The sequence below is a fragment of the Ursus arctos genome, unplaced genomic scaffold (genome assembly GCF_023065955.2).
Source record: "Ursus arctos isolate Adak ecotype North America unplaced genomic scaffold, UrsArc2.0 scaffold_1, whole genome shotgun sequence".
NCBI lineage: Eukaryota > Metazoa > Chordata > Mammalia > Carnivora > Ursidae > Ursus > Ursus arctos.
In genome coordinates this window covers 65,744,257-65,767,278 of record NW_026622763.1, presented here as the reverse complement: position 1 = coordinate 65,767,278, position 23,022 = coordinate 65,744,257, and the positions used below count along the sequence as shown (strand labels likewise).

The 23,022-nt window shown below is 38.7% G+C and overlaps 1 protein-coding gene across 1 annotated transcript in view; it reads right to left on the bottom strand.

The window, feature by feature from the left end:
- Positions 1-7,057: 7,057 nt before the first annotated feature.
- COL3A1 (collagen type III alpha 1 chain) overlaps positions 7,058-23,022 on the bottom strand; it is a 38,388-nt gene continuing 22,423 nt past the window's right edge. The window contains exons 22-51 of the mRNA XM_026492348.4: positions 22,795-22,893; positions 22,442-22,495; positions 22,184-22,282; positions 21,786-21,839; positions 21,593-21,646; positions 21,244-21,297; positions 20,641-20,694; positions 20,245-20,289; positions 19,565-19,663; positions 19,370-19,477; positions 19,056-19,109; positions 17,513-17,566; positions 17,373-17,426; positions 16,611-16,664; positions 15,913-16,020; positions 15,487-15,540; positions 15,143-15,196; positions 14,792-14,953; positions 14,567-14,674; positions 14,041-14,148; positions 13,322-13,375; positions 13,126-13,233; positions 12,618-12,671; positions 12,140-12,247; positions 11,789-11,842; positions 11,588-11,695; positions 10,446-10,743; positions 9,361-9,548; positions 8,441-8,683; positions 7,058-7,477 (exon numbers count right to left, since the gene is read on the bottom strand). Coding sequence (XP_026348133.2) covers positions 7,331-7,477; positions 8,441-8,683; positions 9,361-9,548; positions 10,446-10,743; positions 11,588-11,695; positions 11,789-11,842; positions 12,140-12,247; positions 12,618-12,671; positions 13,126-13,233; positions 13,322-13,375; positions 14,041-14,148; positions 14,567-14,674; positions 14,792-14,953; positions 15,143-15,196; positions 15,487-15,540; positions 15,913-16,020; positions 16,611-16,664; positions 17,373-17,426; positions 17,513-17,566; positions 19,056-19,109; positions 19,370-19,477; positions 19,565-19,663; positions 20,245-20,289; positions 20,641-20,694; positions 21,244-21,297; positions 21,593-21,646; positions 21,786-21,839; positions 22,184-22,282; positions 22,442-22,495; positions 22,795-22,893 — 2,892 coding nt within the window. The 3' untranslated portion in view covers positions 7,058-7,330. The remainder of the gene's footprint in view (positions 7,478-8,440; positions 8,684-9,360; positions 9,549-10,445; positions 10,744-11,587; positions 11,696-11,788; positions 11,843-12,139; positions 12,248-12,617; positions 12,672-13,125; positions 13,234-13,321; positions 13,376-14,040; positions 14,149-14,566; positions 14,675-14,791; positions 14,954-15,142; positions 15,197-15,486; positions 15,541-15,912; positions 16,021-16,610; positions 16,665-17,372; positions 17,427-17,512; positions 17,567-19,055; positions 19,110-19,369; positions 19,478-19,564; positions 19,664-20,244; positions 20,290-20,640; positions 20,695-21,243; positions 21,298-21,592; positions 21,647-21,785; positions 21,840-22,183; positions 22,283-22,441; positions 22,496-22,794; positions 22,894-23,022) is intronic.

Sequence of the window (23,022 nt, the reverse complement as noted above, 5' to 3'; positions counted from 1 at the left end):
CAACTGAAGACTGTCCTGACAATATAATCATCATTGACTATTTCTTTTTTCTGATGGAGTAGCTGTATCTCCTTGGTCGGTCCAGCACGATTTGGCACTTAATTGCTAACCATCTTGAATGCTTTTGTATTATTTCATATGGGTTCAACTTATCAATTCTAGATAGACCACACATTTCTAAGGAGGAGCAATTATATATTGTATCCCCCTGTAGTGTTTAGCAGAGCACTGAGCAGAGCATAGTAGCTTATAGTAGATAGGATGTTGTTCCACTTATATTTTCTCTTCAAAGCCAAAGCATTGACAGCCCCTGGGAATGCCTGTTATTGAGGATTCACAACCATTCCCTTCATTGAGAATTGCTTTTTGTCACCAAGACTGCCTTACTGAAGGTACCTCCCACCCCTTCTGGGTTCTGGTCCAGTCAATGGCTGTCTGAGTCAAGGATGCACAGACCCATCTGCCTTACTGTGAATTATAACAACTCAGAAAGGTCATCTCAGTTCCGGAACTTGTTACAGGATTGTCTGAGACCTCAGTGTCAATCGCCATGTGGGTAAGCTTCTCCTTCTGTCCAAACCTGCCTCTCTCTATCTTCTGAAATGACTCCTTAATGAATCTTCTGGTCACAAGTTGCTATCTTGCAGTCTGTTTCCAGAGAACCCAATCTAAGACTGAGCTTAAATCTTTTTTTCTCCCACCTATTTAATTATGAAACGTCTCATTTTCAACATTGCAACAAGCATATTCTTGTTTTCACATCATCATTAAACTGATGTGAAATATAGTAATTCCCATTTATAAATTTTATGAACCACAAAAGCTAGCCTGACTTCTGTTAATAAGAATCGTATCAGATATGATTAAAAGATGCCAAGAAATTCTGTGCATTTTAGTAAAACACTAAGGAGTTTTAAAAGGAAATATGTTTTTGGACAATGTTTAAAGAGATGAAAAAAAGAGGAGCAAAATTATCATTAGAGAAGAATTTATTTAAAAAATATTGGCCATGGATAATATCATCTTTTTTTTCTTTGTGGCATGAACTCAACAAGTGATTCTTTTGTAAGATCTGTGAAAACTGTAGTGTGGCAGACTGGGGAACACAAAGATTTGCTGAGACCTTTCATCTGTGCACTGACATATAGAATGTTTCACTAATATTCTATCAAGCTCACTCAGTGAGTTATGACTCAATGGAGAATTATGTCTGAAAGGAAAATATCTTTCACAGTTTATGACTCACTTTTAAAAATAAGCACATTTCTCTAAGATAGAACCCAGACAAGTAAAATTTTAATGTAAACTAGATAAAAGTAAGGATATTTTGTTGTGATTTCTAACCTTGTAGCCATTACTTTTTAAAAATAACCTCTTCTGTGTTTTTCCTAATTATTACCAAAATCAAAAAATTTTAAATAAAGCAGTATCCCATTAAATAAAATAAGTGGCATACAAAATTACATATGTAGCATTGTCCAAATTGTGTTAGACTATACATAGAATAAGGAAATAAACACTGATATGGGAAAAGGTTTATCAATTTTCCTTCTTACTTGTCTGCATTTTCAAAATATGTTATAATGACTGTATAAATTTCATCCTCAAGACTTATAAATTTTATTTAAAATGAGGAAGTGAAATAATTTTTGTCAAATGCCAGTTTGAAGGTAAAGAGAGTTGTATTCAATCTTCCAACAAGTAAGAGATAATAAAGTGATAATATGGCTTTAAAAAGATAATATGAATTGGAGGATTGCATCACATCACTGTCTATAGTCTATAGGACATTAGAAAATTGATATAACCCCACTTGATCTCACTTTTTAAAATCTGTGATTAGTGGCCTTGAAATATATCAACTCTAAGCTGACTTATCCTCATAATATGCTACGATTTTAACATTGAGACAACAAAATTTTTTTCTACTTACTGTCTAGGTCACTGTACTTTTCTGGTTTCCTTTCATTACATCTCCGTCTTCTTTGCTGCTTCCTCTTCATTTCTCCAACTTGTAAATATTGAGCTACCCCAGGGTTCAGTCCTTCTTCACTTTCTCCTTTCTTTCTGCACTCAGTTACTTGATGATTGCACCTGCTTCCGTGGATGGAGAAACCACGCATATGCTGAAACTCCTAAGTGTGTTTCTCTAAACTGGACCTCTCCTCTGACCTCCAGATTTGTCCAACCACCAACTCAGCAAGTCTACGTAGGTCATTGAGAGGCATCCCCAATGTCAACTGCCCAGCCTGAAATCTTGAACCCCTCCAATCTTTAACCTTGACAGTCTCCTCCATCTCAGCTGTTGGCAATTCTCTTCTTCCAGTTACTCAGGCTGAAAACTATGGATTCATGCTTGACATCTCCCTTTCTCTTAGACCACACATCCAAGTTAGCAGCAATTCCTGTTGCCTCTATATTCAACATATATCTAGAACCCAGCTACTTTTCAGCATTTCCACTGTTGCCATCCTGGTGGAAGCTACTGCAATCCTTGACCCCGATTATTGTGAGGGACTCCTAACTGTTCTCACAGATTCTGCTCCAACACACCATTATCTCAAAAGAGCAACCACAACAACAGTTCAAAACTGTAAGCCAGGTCATGCTGTCCATTTGCTCAATGACTTCTCATCTTACTGAGAGCAAAGGCCAAGACCTTCACAGTGACCAAATAAAAGTAGGGTGGCCATATAACACCATTGAATCAGAATACTTTGAGGGTTCTAAAATGCTGAATGTCATGAGACATCAAGAAAGTACTCATAAATAGTGCTTTCCCAGACAAAGCTAGACCTTTGGTTGCCTTTCCTCGAAGACTCCATACAATCTGTCTCCCTGTCTCTTTCTGTGGTCTTTTCTTGTACCGCGCTCCCACATGCTAACTGCTCCAATCATGCTTCCTCTGTTCTTCCTTGAACACACCAAGAACATCCCTCTCTCAAGACCTCTGCAATTGCTTTTTCCTCTGTCTGGTATGATCTTCTTCAAGATCTCCATGTTGCTTACTTCATGAAACGCATTTGGAAACTTTAGTGGAGATCTCATTTAGGCCATTGAAAACATGGTTCATTTGTTCTACAAAATACAGATGTAAATTTGTAAGTTATCTTCAGTGAAAGTGCTGACTGAAGTTTTGGACACAGCTGAGATTGTCCAGGGGAGGTATTAGAGAGACTAGTGACACTCTCATGACTGGTGAGAGGAAGAAGATAGAGAAGAAATTGCCCCCGAGATATGCATTTATCCTTTCCCCAATGTATCACTACCATGGTAACTTTTAGACTGTTTGTTGTCATGGCTTAGAGTATTAGCTCTAAATTCAGATTGTTTGGGTTAAAATCTTAACCTCAAATTTTAACCTTTCACTAGCTAGGTGACCTTTGGCAATTTACCTAGTCTTTCATAATTTTTTTCTTTTTTTTGGTAAAATGAAGGTAACAGTACCTCATAGGATTGACATGAATTGTACATTAATTAATAAGTTTAAAGTTACTAGAACAATGCTTGGTCATATGAATAATGCTTGGCTCGTTAGTTATGTTGTTATTGTAGGAGACTTCCTCCAAAGCTCTGAACTTCACTCAGGACACTGGCTTCATGAACTAGCTCATAGTCAGGAAATTGGGTGGAAAGTCATGTCCTGTGTGATTGTTCAACCAAGGTCTCTTTCTACCTTCACTGGAATTTTTTGTCATCACTGTTTATAAAAAAACTAAGTACAACTGTCACAGTCAGCCCATCTAATAGGACCCAGATAGTAGACCCTTTATCAATTAGCCACCACAGAAGATATGATATTTCTGAGTTAGGCCTTTTTTTTTTAAACCATTCTAGCCCTGTCATCTCTTATAGTTATTCTCACTTTGTTTCTGGTGATCTAGAGCTGCTCTTTGGCTTCTGCCCACTCCTGTCATCTCCACTGAAACCAAGAAGCTTATTTCGGTTTTTTTTTTCTACTTCTATCTCTAGACTAAAGACATGCTTACAAGGGGGTTTTTGAAGGTGCTGGCAACATTTAATTATGTATTTCTTAAGACCTTGGTGTTCCATCCTAAGAATATAGCTAGAAGGTTATGTCTCACATAGGATAAGCCATTCCAACATTTCTATCTTAATTCTTCTTTAATTCTCCATACGGCAGGATGTTTGTGATGTCTCAAATCATTTTGTTCCTTTAATTTGTGCTGCCTCTAAGGCCTGATTCAGTCAACCAACCATGTTAATAATACAGCCTTTCTAGAATTTTCTGTTAACATTCAAATATTGGTAAATTTTGTCTAATCTGAATTGCACAATTCTTCCACACATATTGCCCAGATTTTGGAAATATGATTTAATTAAATTGTTTCATTCTTTTAATGTGTTGACCTCCTCCTGAGATTGACTTCTTAATTGTTACACAATACATTCTGGGATCTGACTCTAGTTATAAATCTGGGGACAATACACCATGGTGGGAGTGAAGTATGAGGAGAATTAGTCTTTTCTTGCAGGCATCTTGCATTTCAAGAAAGGCGGAAATATTAGCAGGCAGGAAATAAAGGGTCCTATTTTAAATGGTTAGAGTAACAATGTGAAAGAGGAGCATTTGAAGAGAATTCTTTCAAAAACCCCATGCAAATACCTGGGGTCCTATTATTTCCTAGGTATGTATCAATCAAACAAAGAATTTGAAAAGCCATTTAGATTTATGTTGGAGTTTGCTGATCTGCAATAAATTAAGATTTATATTTGCTCTTTGGTATCTCAAGCCTGTGCAAAGAGATGAGTTCTGAAATGTGTTTTTCATGTTAATATATTTATTTTAGCACAGTCAGGGAAAGGCCATAGTTTTCCTCCTGCACCTTGAGCCAAGAAGGTAGGTATCTGACCTGTCATTCTCTTCCTGTGCATCAGCAATGAAGCAGACACACCCGCGTGCTGTCCTGCAATTTCTCATGCAATTTAAACGTCCTGTTGTGTAGCAGAGGTCACTCATCCCCTTCAGCCTTAGCTTCACAGCGCAAATCATTCCCGGGGATCACAGATGTGAGTCCTGTCTCCTCAGACTGGTAAATTCTTATCTCTGCATGCAAATGGGATTTTCCTGTATTTACCCCTAACTAGTACAAATATCCGATCCCAGAGTTTTTCCATTTTCCTGATTTTCTGCTCACTGCCCTCACTGCAGTTATCAGTTGCTGGCCTTGTCAGGGTTCTTTGTTACAAACAACCTAAATCAACATTGGCTGTTTTAAGTAGAAATGTAATTTATAGATTTTGTCTCAAGTTCAGGGAAATTTAGAGAAAGCTATAGAACCCAGGCTCATAAAATAAACATATATGAAGAGAATGCTTACATTTGGAGCCATATTCAAAATCCTACCCCAAAAGCAGCCTGGTAACACCATCATAACACTGGACGCTAGGTGCTATTTTGGGCATAAATTTGCAGACAGAATTAAGCTTGGTCATCAACTGACCTTGAGATGAGGAGATTATCCTAAATTGTCCAGTTGCACCCAATGTAAATATAAAGGTCCTTATAAATGAAAGAGGGAGGCAGGAGAGCCAATGTCAGTGTGATGCAATGTGAAGAAACTTGGCCAAATATTTCTGGCTTTAAAGATGCCTAAATTAAAAACTCCAAGTAATTTAATTTTAATGCATAATGCAAATTGGCTTTCTTTCTGTCTCTCTGTCTCTCTATCTCTGTCTCTCCATATCTCCGTGTGTGTGTGTGTGTATATATATAATATTTCGGGAAAGGTGTATAAGAAGCTGTTAACATTGGCTTCTTCTAGCATGAAGGATAAGTGGACATCTTGAAGTGACATGCGACTGATGGAATTTTTATTTTTGGAAGTAGAATTATTATTATAAACCATATAGAGTAAGCAAATTTCAAAGTATAAAGTCGAATGTGCAAGACCATACTTACAGTAGCTAAAAGGATAAGAATTTGAAGATGGAAAAGGGCCAAGAGGGCAATGAGACAGTGTGTAGCAGTGGTAGAAAAGCCTCAACTTGTAATTATTTTTCATTGTGTTGCCAGACCCTGCTTACTTCCTCCCTGATTACTGGCATCTTCCTCCCTGATTCTTCCTCCTTTGGGGACAACTGAATCTACTATGTTATTACTTCCAGGGATTGACTCAAAGAGCATGCCCTCCGTTTTCAGTATGCCCCAGGAGTTTCACTGAATATGACCTAAAAATCCTCAAGAGTCCCCGTTGAGCATTATCTCTCTTCTGAGCTTAGCATATTAGCTCATATTCTTGAGGCCATTGCATTATTAAGCTAGAGAATTAGAACTCAATATGTTTTTTTCAAGAAGGTCACCAGAGTTCTTGAGTGTACACATGCATTTCTTATATCTATGAAAAGTGACAAAAACCAAGAATGTTTTATTATGATATTTTATTATGGGTGTCTGTAGGAAAAAAAAAAGATCAACAACCACATACAAGCTTACAAAGTTAAATTTCAACACATTCTCTGTGTTACTGTGACAAAAGCAGCCCCATTATTTGTTTTTTGTTGTTGTTGACTTTTACAGGATCAAGGGAGAGAGTCCCCTGAAGTGACACACCAATAAATTTTTTGACAGGAGACATGTACAGATGGTGTGCAGTTATGTTTTGAATGCAAAGCAACAATTCTGACCTAGAGTTTTTAAAGTGAAAGTACATTAGCACCATAACATGTGTCTTTAAAGCCTTCCCAAATATCGGTAATCTTGATCATTTCAGCAATGACAAGAAAAGAGAAAAGCACCTTTAAAAGCAGTTGATATCCAAGATTAAAATAATTGTAGATTTTAAAATATTTCTTTAAATTCTTGTACTATACTTTTTTACCAATATTTTAGGAAATTATTGTTAATTTATATAAATGTTTTCATCTTCTGGGACTTATAGAATTCATCTGTATTTCTGACCAGGTTGAGGTAGTTGAAACAGGGAGGTCTTTTCTAATTTCATGTTGACTATTTCAGTAAGAAAGGTTATCTTTTAATGGTAAGCCTAGTCATTGCTCTGCAAATGGGCTAGGATTCAAAGAATATAACACAGTGTTATTGTAAGAGTGTTGAAGTTTATTTATTATAGCACCATCGAGACATTTTGAAATTGGAATTGGTAAAAAAATAGAACAAAAAGCATTTGAACTGTATTTGGTGTAACAGCAAAAAAAAAGTATCCTTTTTTGCCAAATTATACTTTTTCCAAAACTTTTGGAAATAAATAACTGGAACTGAGTTGGTCACTTGTACAGGTTGACAAGGTTAGAACGAGAGGAACACATATGGAGTGTGAAATTTTTGCTGGGGTTTCAGATAGAGTTTGGTTTATAAAAAGCAAACAGGGCCAATGTCCACACCAAATTCTTGATCAGGACCACCAATATCATAGGGTGCAATATCTACGATAGGTAGTCTCACGGCCTTGCGCGTTTGGTATTCGAAGACTGTTTTGCCCCATTCCCCAGTGTGTTTCTGTAAAAAAAGAGAAAAAAAAAAAATGAGCTATCGTGACATTACAATTACGTAGACACTTCCTCTGACTGACCACGTTTAAAACATAGTGTGCCTTAAGGGCATTGCCAACCTGCCCTGCTATCTTCCATGCATATGAGACCTCTTCCATTTTAAAGCTATAATCATGGCAGATAATAAACCATATTGGGCTTCTATAGAGATTGAGAGAGAGTATGTGCATGTGAGGTGAGGGGGCAGGGGCAGCGGGAGAGGGAGAGAGAATCTCAAGCAGGCTCTAACCCCCGGTGTGGAGCCCCACGTGGGGCTTAATCTCACAACCCTGAGATCATGACCTGAGCAGAAATCAGGAGTTGGTCGCTTAACCAACTGAGCCACGCAGGCACCCTAATAAACCCTATTGTTAACCAAAAGCCTTATAGAGCTTTAAGGTACATCCACTAGAGATTGCCACTGGCCAGGCCATTTCAGGAGGACTGGTTCTGTCTGGTCACTGTTACCAGGTATATGGTTGGTTTACTAAAAAGGGAATAAGTCTCTCATAATGGAATCTGCTAATATTAGAAGTGAATTCTCCCTTTGTTTATAAATGAAATAGCAAAGAATAGATTTAAAGCCAACCTTTAAAATTAAAAAGAAAGCAGATTTTAGATTGAGTCCATATGATAGCTATTATGCAGAATGTATAGTAACCACCAGATTATCAGATAAAGTTTATATTATGAATCTAAATTTTTACTGATTTCTTTTCAACTTGTTTCACCTGGAGGTTGAGAAGATACATATTTTTGCATGTGTGGTATTTAATATTCCCTGCGATGAATCATTAGAGTCTACATAACTCCCACGAAATATTGTCTTTTGTTCACCCCCATTCTTTTTTTCTTCTTTTCAAAATAGCATGATTAAACTGGAAATGCTGAGATCATTGTGATCCATGCCTTTAAAAATGTTATTACTTACAGTGCAACCATCCTCCAGAACTGTGTATGTGAATTTGCTATTTCCTTCAGCCTTGAATTCACCTTCATTTGACCCCATCAGCCTCAAGGCTTTCTTTACATTCCCGCTGGCATGATCCATGTATGCAATGCTGTTCTTGCAGTGATACGTGATGTTCTGAGAAGCCCGGCTGGAGAGAAGTCGGAGGAATGCCAGCTGGACATCGAGGACATCTTCAGGAAGTTCAGGATTGCCATAGCTAAACTGTGATAGGGGACAAACACAACTGATCAAACACCTTAGTTGCAACCATATGTCCTAAGAGATTCATGCAGTATAGTATGGTCCTTATAACGCAGGTTATTCATGTGTTTTATGTATGAATATTTTATATATGACTATGTTCTTATTGCATGTGTAACATATAATGCTAGGGTAAAAAAGGTGTTCAGAATTGAAAGAGAGGTGGTTGCATACAACGAATAATTCAATCTAACTTAGCTTTGGGAGAGAAGTTACAAAAGTTATAAAGGTAGTCACCTGAATATATAAAACCATTTGGGTTCTTCTATTTATTAACTAATTTAGCTTTGTGATGAACAATTGGGAGGAGCTAAAAAAGTCTGGTAAGTAGGAATGACTTAGTTATAAAATGGTATAGCCTATGGACTATGAGAAACGAACTGAGGGCTTCAGAGGGGAGGGGGGTGGGGGAATGGGATAGACTGGTGATGGGTAGTAAGGAGGGCACGTATTGCATGGTGCACTGGGTGTTATACGCAACTAATGAATCATCGGACTTTACATCAGAAACCAGGGATGTACTGTATGGTGACTAACACAATATAATAAAAAAACATTAAAATAAAAAAAAAGAAATCTAGTTGACAGAAATATAAATGCCAATGAATAAGAAAAAAAAATGGTATATCCTTTATTACCTGAAAACCACCATCCATGGATTCTCCAAACCAAACATGTTTCTTCTCAGCACCAGAATGTGTCCACCAGTTCTTACGTGGAACGTTCAAAGGACTGGCATTTATGCACGTTTCCCCGGTTTCCATATTGCAGAATACTTTAATAGCGTCCAACTTGCAACCTTGGTTAGGATCAACCCAATATTCTCCTGAATAGTCACAAAAAAGAGTAATGGGAATTGGTTACAAAGTCCAGTAGTGAAGTTTGGACCAGAATGATTTTGTTTGTTTACCTGGTAAAGAATTCATAATGTTGCTTGCTAATCTATCTGCATTTTATAGTATAGTACAATACAGAAACTTTTAATCTCTCCCTCTTTTTAAGATGATTATCTATTTAATGTGATTTTGCTAAATAATGTAAGCTTTTTGTCTAATCTAGATTTATGCCAGTAGGTTTAACCCAAAGTCCCCGTGACTGATGTGGTTCTCTATCTTAAGTAACTTTCAGAAATGACTCCTAACAAAGGCAAATTTCCATGTCAAGGTATTTGAAAGCCTGAAATAATTTTTGCCTTTCAGAAAGAATTAACCCAATATGTGAAAAATCTTACAGTATTACAATATTTGATTTAATTTTGTATAGGTCTGGGACTTTTCATTTAACTGTCTCTTAATATGAAAAGCTAATAATTAGATTTATCACAAAAATTAATCTCATTAAATAAAGATTGCAAAAGTTAAACTGCAAATTATGTCTGTATCAAGTTATATAAATTTTATCCTGAAAACGCAGTGATCTATGTTGCTTTACCACTCAAACAAATTTGGGATGATATGCAGAAACATCCCAAACTATGACTTAGATTAAAATTTCTACAAAACTGTCTTGAAATTTTCTTACATTTGGAATATTTGGGTTATTTATGTTCCATCTGAAGGATACCTGCTGTGTATACTTTCTGAAAATATCAAGCAGTTTCAATTCAACCAACATTCTTTAAGTACTATTTCTGTTATAAAATATTTTCTATTCACGGCGAAGCTTTTCTGTTCCCCAAATTCTCATATAAGCAGCTTTCTCTGTAATCTTGTCCCCCACATACCACTCTGGAGTTCAGGATGGCAGAATTTCAGGTCTCGGCAGTTGCGAGCAGGGTGTTTACGAGACCCATCAGGACTAATGAGGCTTTCTAGTTGTCCATTGACCGATTTGAGTGAAGTCATAATCTCCTCGGTGTTGATTTTGAAATCCATTGGTTCATCGCCATAATACGGGGCAAAACCACCAGCTTTTTCAGCTCCTCCAATAGCACCCAGGGCAGCAGCCCCAGCGCCACAGCACGGACCGGGGGCACCAGGAGGTCCAGGGGGGCCCGGTTGTCCTGGGTGGCCTGGGGAGCCCTAGGATGGGTAAGAACAAGCATCATGGAGGTGTACTCGCTCTTTGCTGAAAGAATATGTTCCTGGGCCAATACAATGCATTAAAAACAACCAATATATCATCATCATTACTTTAAGAAAGGTTTACTTGAGTTGTTTTGTGATCAAATGATAACTAATGATAATAAATTCGTTACCATGAAATTTATTGTGCTCCCTGGGTACAAATCAGTGGAGTTAGAGTACAAATTTTACTCCATCATGTTTCCTTCTGAATAAATGATGTAAACACTTCTAACTCTGACATGCCAGAGGGAATATGATCAGGAAACCTACATTCTGATCCCAGATTTGTCATTAACTTTGTGTCTTTGGACTGATCACTTATTTGTGTTTCAATTACCAAATGTGTAACTTGTGGGGATAATGGTTTTTATTCCGTTTATGCCAAAGATGTGGGATAGGAAGGTATCGGGAAGGATGGTTTTAGTAGCAAAACAGGAATCATGGAAGCTGTTTGAGAAGATGTGTTGCATGCTTGCCAATCATTACGATGATCACAATTGTGTGATCTCCAGTGCGAGATCAATGCTGGCAGAGTTCATTTGGTTCATTGGGCTTTTGTCTTTATTCTGATGACTGCTCTCTGATCGAACTGTAAAAAAAGGTGTTTTTTTTTTCCTCTTGTTATAGTGTGATGGAGAAAGAATAGAGAATCTCTTAAAGTCATTGCTCATTTTCTAAATTAAGTTGGGTGTGTGTATTGTGTTTAACTCACTGTCTCAGTTTCCAAATCTTACAAAATGTTTCTGAAATGTGAAGACTGTAGCAAATTAAACCCACGTGTTTGTGAGTGCTGTCTTACCTCAGATCCTCTTTCACCTCTGTTACCTCGAGGGCCTGGCGGTCCAATGGGACCTGGATGTCCACTTGTTCCATCTTTGCCAGGGGGCCCACTGGGTCCAACAGGTCCCTAAAAAAATATCATGATATCACAATGCTAGAATATCTTCCTGCTGGAATATTTGAAAAATACGGATCTTCCAATATCTTTTATGCCACTTACCCTGGGTCCTGCGGGGCCTGGGCTACCAACGGCACCTTGGTGACCAGCAGGACCCTAAAAAGAAGAGAAGGGTAAATATGAATGAAGACTTCTCAAAGATTTAGGAAACTGTGCGTTCAAGATCAAATCAAGAAACATGGGGATCATGATGGAATATGATTGCCACTTTGCTTAATCTCCCCATTGTCTCATGCCAACTACTATTTCAACCAAGCCCTCGAATCCATTTCTCATGTCTTTTAGCATATACTTTTAAAGATAAGCCTTTTTCTATTTTTGGTCTCTCAGATTTGCCCAGCTCATCAGTTAACACACACCAAAGGGGATTTTCTAACAAAGAGATACACTTACAGGGGAGCCTGGGGCACCTGGGTTACCGGGGAAGCCTCGATGTCCTTTGATGCCAGTAGAACCACGTTCACCTGTTTCACCTTTGTCACCACGTGGACCTTGGGGACCCTTTACAGATACATTTCAAATTAAGGTCATAAACACACATATATATTGGTAAAACAAAATAGAATTTATAGCAATTAAATCCAGTTGATGACTGCTATTAGCTAGAAATCCCACAGGCACTGCATACATGCAACACTAAAGATTGTTTTTGTAGTTTTGATTTTGGATTGACAATTGCATGAAACCCTGGTAATTGCTACGTAGGTTCTTGGCCCCAGGAACTTTTAGATCCTGAATTGTTTTCTGTGTCATCAAAGGAAAGTTAAAATTCTGTTCCATAGTGGAGTATGTTGCCATCCCCCTCTCCTGAACATGACAGAAAAGAGAACATCATTTCTTAGACTGTGGAATGAGTTAAAAAACAACTCACAGCAGGACCTCGGGAACCAGCAGGACCTGGAGCACCAGAAGGACCAGCAGGGCCCTGAAATAAAAACAAACACACAAGGACTTGTTTATTTATTGATAAAGCTTTGTTTTATTTAAAAGTTAATTTCACTCTGATGGAATAATAGTAGGCACACTATTATTGAAAGTTAGTGCCATTTTCTCCTTCAAAGTGCTTTCTCTGTTTTTATCTCTACCAAGGGGTCTAAACAGGAAAGCTGAGAAAGTCTTGCTAAGTCAGCCTTGCATTTACCCAGTGAATAAATATACGCTTAGACTGATCAATGCTGCTTCGAATTTAGTAATGAATTCTTCATTGACGACTGCCAGAAACTTACCAGATACCTTTTTCACCACAGTTGCCTAAGGAACGAGAAGCATAAAAACGAAGAGAAACGATAGTAGATCACTTGGTTGGGCAGATCTGACATCCTATCTTCTACCTACTAATCCTTTTATTGAGGAAAATAGGTAAGCAAAGAAAAACTCACCGTTTCTCCTCTGTCACCATTCTTTCCAGCAGGACCAACGGGACCAGGGGGGCCTGGATGGCCAGGAGCACCAGGGGCACCAGGAGAGCCGTTTTCTCCACGATCACCCTGACGACAAGTTCACAGATTCAGCATAAATATGATCAGCAGTTGTCATTTGAAATACACAAACCCATTGTATATATGTTTATCATACTTTGCCACCAGGAGCTCCATCTCGGCCTGGAAGACCATCTGACCCTGGGTTTCCCTGATGAAAAAAACAAAAAGGAGAAAAGAAATCAAACTCTTCTGAACCATCCAAATATGATCTAAGCCATATATTCTCAATGGTAGTGATAGCATCCTAGGGAGGATAAAAATTGGTTCTTAGGACTAAAAAATCTTAGATATTATAATGGCTATGGCCCTTCAAAGGGTCATACCTAAATAGATAAGCATATACCTATGGCACTAAAATTTCACAGGTGAGAGAGGGAGAAGTGATTAGGGGGAAAAATCGTCTAAAAAATCGTTAGGCAAGAGATAACAAATAAGAGCTTAAGAAATGGTAATTTAAGCTGATAATGGAAATCTACAATTTAAGAAAAGACTAATCACAGAGGACATGCAGCACATGTTCATGCAGGAGGAATGCTATAAATTGGGGCCCTCCCCACCCCCAACTTGTGTCTTTATTTAGCTAGCATTCATATTCTTCTCCATTAATGATCATTCATTGAGTAAATATTAATGACCATGAACATTTAAGATTATTCTAAGTTGTAATAGAAGGGATATCTTATTAAAGAAAGAAGAATTTTGGCACGTGGCAATATTTACACTCTTAGACATTAAGGCACAATTTGACCCTTACTTCATAAGTGACCAAACACTACACGGATAATTGGATATTTCCTAACAACTAGTACTTACATCTCTTCCAGGTTCACCAGCTGTACCAGCCAGACCAGGAAGACCCTGGGGTCCAGGAGGACCACGTTCTCCATTGTGACCAGCAGGTCCTGGTTTCCCACTTTCACCCTGTGCACAAAGAAATAAAAGACATTTTATCTTAACGTATTTTACCTTTTGTTTAACTTAAACATTTTTTGAACTTTTTTAAACTTATTTTATCTTAGCAATCAATATGTTATGAGATGTCATTTTTTGAGGAAATTTTTTACCTTTTGTTTAACTTAAACATTTTTTAACTTTTTTTAACTTATTTTATCTTAGCAATCAATGTTATGAGATGTCCTTATTTTTTGAGGAACAATGATGTGCATTGTTTCTGTGTTCTGCAGCCTTTTAATAATATGCATGCTTCCTGAAAATCTGAACATATCAAGAATTTGCATCTTTTACCAGAAAATTTGTTCATGACATGCTTGCTACGATTAAGCTATCTCTGAAGGCTATCAAAGGAAACAAGGGTCTGGGGAAGGATGGGCACACTCACCTTGACGCCCTGTGGGCCTGGGCTTCCCCTAGGACCTGGGATGCCCGGTGGTCCTGCGAGACCCCTAGCTCCAGTAATACCAGCAATTCCCAGTGGACCTGGAGCTCCCTGTTGAACAAATAAGAAAGCCTTAGTTCTTCTCTCTGTGATTATGTTTTCCTCTGTTGAATTCGTAATTAAAAATAAAACAGGATTGTCAATCCACAGAGCAACACAGCCACTCACCGGAGGGCCCTGGGGGCCAGGCGATCCCTTCTCGCCGGGTTGGCCAGAATCACCTTTAGGTCCAGACACTCCAGGGCTGCCAGGAGCACCATTGCTACCAGGTGGACCGGGGGGCCCATCCTTGCCTGGAGCACCGCTGGAGCCCGGGGGGCCTGGGTTACCCTACAAAGACATTTTTTGAAATTTGAAATTTTGAAATTTTATAATGAAAAAGTGAATGTTTCTTCCCTCTTTACCTGCATTTTAGGTGGGAGTTAATACAAAGAAAAGTAGCAATGGGTAGGTTTTCATCCTATGCATATATGAATATTCTTTATGAAATAAAGAAAAAATATTTAAAAACATACTTACGTTATTACCAGGAGGACCAGGAAGACCACGACCACCAGGGAAGCCAGCAGCACCCTGTGAAATGATTATATATTTTTGAATTTCAGAACTGAAGCAGAATGAATAATAAACCACTAAAAATAAATATAAAGGATAAGAAATGTGATCTGCATTCTACCCTGGAATCATTTATGGTTTGGTTTTTTCCTTTTAGAATTTACATATAACATATGATTAAGGGATTATAGTTTTTATACTCTCTTTCGGGATCTAGTGCTTTCAAAGCAGTTTTTATACAGATTGGTATTAATTAATGCTTTTGAATCATAGTTTAGAGAATAGTAATTAAGAGAATGGATACTTACAGGACCACCAGGACTGCCACGTTCACCTTTGACGCCCTGGGGACCAGGGGGACCCTATATGGAATGGAGGTAGAAATGGTTCATCAGAATTCCAACACTATCCAATAATTATGTCATACACCTGAAACTTGTACAATGCTATATGTCAATCATATCTTAATAAAACTGGGGAAAAAATACTACAACAGATGTACAAATGAACAAACAAAAATCAACAAAACAGTAACTCTAGGTAGGAAGTGGTCAGAACAACTTGATTGGGGTCATATCCAGACTATTGGAGCCAAGCTTCAAAGTCAGAACTCTACTCCAAGGAGGACGATAGGTACTCTTGTCACCTTGACAAGCTCTCTCAGTATGAAGTTCTGGACTGCGGCCACACCAAAGTGCTTCCTGTTTGAAAACTGAATGAAAGCGAATACTCACAGCAGGCCCAGCACCTCCAGGGGGTCCTGCGACGCCAGGGGGCCCTCCTTCACCTTTCTCACCAGGAGCACCTCTTTCTCCTTTAGCACCGGGCTCACCATTCTGTCCCTACATTCAGAAATGACAACTACCCGTGAGCGGATGTCCTTCCCAATACACTTGGCCTATCATACTCTTTCTTCAGAAAATAGAATTCTTCAGGTGGCAAGATGTTGAAATAAAATTGGAAATGAAGGTTCTCTGAAGACAGGGCAAAACAAAGTCAATCGAAATGCTTCCATGATACAAGCAAATTATCAAGAAAATGTTAAAGCGTGCGTTATTTGTCCTAAGGGAGTAAGCCTCTCTGAGGATTGCGCTTTGAAAATGAGCACCAGGAAATTCACTGGAGAAAGATAAGGCCTAGAGCAACTTTTAATTAGTATCATCTTACCATGGAATAACTTTTAAAATTTTCAGAGTGTTTTAAAGTCTAGGGTATCGTGTGAGCCTCATTAATGAGGCATAAAGACAAGTCAGATGTTTTTATCTCCATGTTTTAAAAAGAGTGAGTAAAAAACAAAACAAAACAACAAAAAAAGGAAGGGGTGGGTAAAATCACCCTACAGAGAATGAGCAGCTGAGACTTGTCGAGAATTCAGACTCGAATGTCTGTTTTTCAGCAAGAGAGTGATTCTGAGCTGTGTGTTCAGACTTACAGGAGCACCAGGGAAGCCCGCAGGTCCTGGAGGCCCATGTTCGCCTCTCTCACCCTGAAGGGAAAAACATTCTCATTGGTCACAGTGAAGACATCTTCCCACAGGGACAATGATATATCATCCTCCACATCATCTTATCTTTCCTTTAAACAGGAAAGAAAAAAGCTAACTAACACGGTGTAACTTCTAAAGACTTTTCCACTTCTCAACAAGATCAGAAGCGGACAACACGAGAACCTTTGGTCCTTTCTGCCTTTGATTGTGATACTATCTACAAGAAAAAGAATCTGAGAATTTTGAAGCGTTTAACACATACAATCATATGACTTCTAAAAAACGTAAGTATTTAAACATATACTAAAAGGGTTAATTGCGAAATCAATCAATTAATTAACTAAGACCATTTACTATGTATCCGTCCTGAGTTGCAAACCCTGAAGATAGAGAATTTTAGATCTAGAAGGTCCTTCATGCAAAGATCCTGCAGGTTTAAGAAATATTATTTACAAATATATGTATTATTGGTGTATTTCAAAAATTTTTTCCAGAATTGTTTAGGATAGAAGGCGGGATTTAAAACTGTCTCTTGTGAATTTTAGATTTAAGAACTTTGACCTTCCTTTGCTTGTCATATGATTCCTGAAAACTGTATCCCACCATCGAGACTCAGGGCCCCGGGGCAGAATTGCTCAAGAGGGAAGCAAGGGTAGCCGCCACCTGGGTGGGGTTAAAAAAGACACCGAAGATCTCTTTAACACTTACAGGGCCACCACGAGGACCAGCTATACCCGGAAGCCCAGGGGCACCACCTTCACCCTGAAAAAAGAGGGAAAAAAATATTGCCCTGTATCCAAAAAGCGAGGGATATTTTCTTTTTGTTTCTAAGTAGTATTAAGTGTTACCTTATCTCCAGGCTGACCAGCTGGGCCAGGGGGACCAATGGGACCAGTAGGACCCTAAAGAAAATAGAAATACAATTTTAATTTTAAAGATAAAAAGCATCCTCTTTCCCATGAATCAAATGGAGTATATAGAGTATATATTCACCTAATAAACTAGCTCATATGACTTCTATTATGGTGGGAATGATAGACTTGACTTGGTGTGTAAATGTTGCAGACCCTAATAAATATGAGATTCTGTGGAGAGCCTCTAAAGGCCTAGAAGATTCAGTGGCAATTTACTGATTCATTTTTCTTCCCATTGCAGAAGATAAATGATGTGTCTTACAGTAATAGCTTTTTAAAAAATTAAAGTGTGTTGCCCTATTCAACTGCTTGATAATCCAAAATGTTTAACTGCTCAGAATATAAACACACATATTAAAATCTTCAAATTGACATTTTCAAATATGCAAGTTTTACCTATGTTACATAAATGAGGTATTAGGTGTTTTTTTTTTTTTTTAATTGGATGATGGCCTACCCATCAAATCTGTCAAAACTGAAATTTTAATGAATTTCTTTAAGGCAACTATGATAAATGTAACATCGATGTAATGACTTAACTGTCATTCTTATTGGCTGCAGTCATATCTGGAAGATGTTTGCTAAGGGGAATAGAATTGATGGGAAGGTATTTTTCATTTCGTTTGTTTTTAAGCGTCATTTTGAAGTAGTTATAGATTCCCGGCAGGTTGCAAAACATACGGGAAAATTCTATGCACCTTTCTCCCAGCATCCCTCAATGTTACTATCTTACACAACTATCCTACACTATCAAAAGCAAGAAACTGGCATTGGTACAACCCATAAAGCTGATTCGGGTCTCAGCAGTTATGCACACACTCATTTGGGCCGGTGTGTGTATATAAGCTCCAGACCCCTATGTGAAGTGTCGCCGGGCATGACTACCACCGTAATCAAGACACTCAAATGTGCAATCGTGTAAGACTCCCTCGCATCCCCTCTTTTAGTCACACTCATCTTCCTGTCCCCTCTTCTTAACTCCTGGCAATCACTAGTTAGTGAGTTCACAAATGTTACATGGATGGAATCAGGCAGTTTGTATCCTTTTGAGATTGACTCTTTTTCCACTCAGCCTGGTGTCCTTGAGGTTTCTGTAAGTCGTTGCATGTATTTTTTACTGCTAGATAGTACTCTGTGGGGTGACTATATCACAGAATTACGATGTTTATAAAATCAAAAAATTTCTTCCCGAACAGTATTGATTATCTTGGATTTAAGTGACTCATTATGACTTCGGTTTGTAAACTTTATCATATTTTTGAGGTTCTTCTCACGTCACTGTTGAACCACCAGGTAATGATAGATATAAACGAGGAATTTTAACAATCGGGTCATTTGGGTCTTCTTAATGGTCAGAAAGTGTCAGCACGTGGTCTAAGTAACCATCAGGAGTTTTCAGAACGAATAGAAGTTGAGAGGAGGAACTCCTCCACGTCATCTACAGATAAGCTCTGTTTTCCCCAGTGGGCATGCTCACCCTTGGACCGTCCTTCCCTGGAGCACCGTCGGCACCTGAGCTGCCTGGTTCACCCTGTCAAATAAAAGCCAGTGTCATCGGATTAGTAGCGTCTTCGGTGAAAATCTGCCCAGAAGAGGAGCAACCCTCAGGATGTCCTGCGATGGATAGTAGGTGTGCTCATTAATAGTTGCTCTCTAGCAACGCATCTTAAATTGCACTTCCTGTGAAACAGTAACATTAATTTTGAACATAGGCTGCGTTGCAGCAGTCCTTCTTGCCTTTAACCTGGGAAGTCTGTTTTATGCTAGCATTAACAGCACAGAAGTTGCTACCTTGTCACCCTTCGGGCCGGGGCCTCCAGGACCTCCTCTTTCTCCAGGCATCCCTTGCAGACCGGGAGTCCCGGCAGACCCAGGTGGCCCAGGGGGACCGGCAGCGCCCTGAAATTAAAGGACAAACAGTAAATCGCCAGAAAGAAATGGAGTGCATTTTGCAAAATCCAGGTGAACTGAATCGTGTGGAGTTACCTTTCCTCCTTCAGGGCCAGGGGGACCAGCTCCACCTCTGGGTCCCGCGGGCCCCACGGCTCCGGGAGGTCCTCGTTCGCCCGGGGCTCCCGAATCACCCTGGGATAGGAATACGGAATACCCCTGTTAGCCAACCCCAGGCTAAAGACAAAACACAAACACCCTAAATTGTATTCTTTTGAGGCAGACCAGTGGGAGAATTTGTGTTTTTGAACAATTTGGAAATGCTGGTAGTTATCAAAGACACTTGATCATTGGAGTGAGAAATGGAAAGTGAAAAAGAGTCAGTGTAAAAGGAGAAACTCTGATACCTGGTCTGGTGAGCTGCCTCTGACCCTGTTGTTAGTATTTTATTCACGAGGGCATTTTTTTTTTTTTTAAGTTTTTCTACCAACACAGTTTTCCTATGCAGAATCAATGCCCTGGAGAAATTTGTCTTTTGCAATTTCAGGTCCATAGTTGCTTCTGTAGTATTTATTCATGTCAGAAAAAGTGATTTTCCAGATGAAGCAAATCTAATCTTCTGCAAATGTCTTGAGTTACCCTAAGCGCATTCGCCAAACAGTTGCAGTGTTGCGCTTCTAAAGAAAGACCATTTTGGTTTGATATACTAAAAATGATCACTAATCAGTTGCTCTATAACACGCTGAAGAAGCTAGAAAATAAATGGAAATATTTACCTTGCCTCCTGGAGTTCCAGGTGAACCAGATTCACCCTTTGGACCCTAGAAGATTGGCATTATACGATTAGGCCTCCGTCAGGATGCATGTTATAGGAACATAAGCAAAACCACACGTTTGACTTGCTTGCATGTTGCACAATTTGTTAAATCTCGAGCTACGTACTCTCTCTTTTATTGTCTGATAAAACTGAAACTTCCCATATGATACCTAAGATTGAATAATTTTCTTTGTTTTATTACTGAATATTTAAAAACTAAATGTTAAAACTCAGAAACCATGGCAAAAAATGTTAATAACTGATAACTGATTATTTAATCAGTTAAATAACTGATAAATGATTATTATTTATTCTTTTCATTTCTGAGGTTTTTTAAAAAAGGCATGCAACTTACTGGTTCGCCAGGTTTTCCATTTTCTCCTGGAGGTCCACTGGTTCCAGGCAAACCCTACAAAGAATCAGATTTGTATCATGTGATCACTTCAAACACTTACAGAAAAGCTTCTTACATGTGTATTTCTGCAAGGTATTCAAACTGGTTTTAGTGGCCTTTTTAAGGCTAGAAAATTTGTGGCTCTCAAAATCCAGTGACAGAGATGTGACAATCATATCTTCCAAATTTAATGTTTATCTCCCTCTAGTTTTTCAGTTGCTATATATAAAAATTAATCGAAGAGTATGGTAAAATGGATTTAGCTATGTGGATTTATGTTATAATAAAAATACGTATAAACAAAAATTTTATGTGCTTACTTAATTTAAAAAATTACTAATGCACTCATTCTGGAAAAGAAACGTCTATTGACATTGCCTGTCATTTTATGTCAAGGTGGAAGACATACCCACACATTTTAATCTTAAGATGAATTATAATTTAGTAGTGTCACAAAAAAAATTGAACTGTCAATTAGCTCGACAAATACAGCTCTCAAGGGGAAAATACTGAATTGTCTGGTAGAAGCAGGAACCCAGTGATATTTAAATAAGAAGTTCTTACTTGTAATCCTTGTGGACCAGGGGGTCCTGCATCTCCTTTGTCACCAGATGGCCCCTAATGTAGGAAAATATAATGAGATGTTATAAAATATCCTTTCCTTTTTAGTACATACAGTTTTCATTTCAACAGGCTCATTGCTTAATTGAAAACTTAATGGTGTGAAGGAGGGCAGAGTCTGGCCTACAGAACTGATGCGAGGGAGACATGGACGCTATAATCTTTACTTCTAGTCAGCATTTAGCTAGCTCCGTAACCAAGCTTCAAAACAGCTTTGGTGAACTATGATGAAATCTTTTCTGTGCCCCCACTCCCACTCACTTCCATAGCCAAATTATGTGAGCAAACTTACAGTAGGTCCTGGGGGACCCTGAGGTCCAGTTTCACCATTCTTTCCAGCAGGACCCTAAAAAAAAAAAAAAAAAAAAAAAAAAAAATGCAAGCCGTTAGGGAAGCAGAGATAATGGAGATGATAGACAGAAGCCATAGGGTGGAAGTGAATGCATCTCTAGAAAGCTGGAAATAAGTTAACGAAAGCTACATACCTGAGGGCCAGGACCTCCAGGGCCACCTCGTTCTCCATTCTTGCCAGGCGCACCCTAAAGAAGTGGCCAGTATTTATTAATTCTCGAAAGGAAATCATTCAGTGTCTTATTCTCTGATAGTTTTGATTTGTCTTTTCCACACACATGCATCCACAACCAAAAATGACTTTCTAGAACTAGATTTCCATACACTTTGCCACTCTTTCCCCAGAACTCTACAACCCCCCCCAAAAAAACCCTCAAGAAACAACTTCCTGTCTCACATGGTATTTTGATTTTCATATATATTCTACTGCGCTTTGAAGTAGAGATCAAATTTTGGCGATCTCTGAATTCCCATATGGAAAGGAAAAGCCTTCTGTCAAATATTTATTGAAGAATTTAAGGAAGGAACTCACATCATTCCCTTTAGGTCCAGGGAAACCCATGACACCAGGCTGACCTCGGGGACCAGATGGGCCTGGAGGACCTGGTCGACCACTTTCTCCTTGACTTCCCTAATGAGAAAAACAATTACATGAACAGAGGTTGATAAAGATCTCATCAAAATATGCATTATTTATATCAACGCTCTACAATATTCATCAATGTTAGGCCAAACTGTGCATTCCATTATTCACTGGGCTTATAAAATGAAATGTTCAAAATGTACATACGGGAGGCCCTGGTTTCCCATCGCTGCCTGGTCCTCCTGGGCTTCCGGGCATACCCTAGGTTGAAGAAGTCAGTCAGTCAGATGATTTAAAAATGATAATTAAATATATCTATGTGTCTGTAAAATTTTGCGTTTTCATTTGTAGCCTTCTATTTGCATACATTTTCCTGTCTATGTCTCAGTCAAGCGTTCTGTTTTTCTTCAATCAAGTCTAACCTTAAATTATCTTAAGAATATTTTGTTTTGTTTTGAGGCTACAAAAGTATCGTCTGCTTTAAGTTGTCTTTGATTCTCCTGTATTTGCCTTTCTTCTAACTAAACGGCAGTGTCAATCAAACAAGTGTTTCTTGGTACCCTCATTCCTGGACCTCCAGGGACACCATCTCTTCCAGGTTCTCCAGGAGCTCCTCTGGGCCCTGCGGGGCCGGGACCACCACGCTCCCCAGCGGGACCCTACAAGGTGAAATAAGTCAATAAACATGTAGAAGAAGCTTCATTGACCTAGACGTGGATCACGTTTAGGTTTCAACTAGAAAACTTCCTTTTGTCTCTCAGAGAGTTGGTGTGCTGCGGACGCGCCGC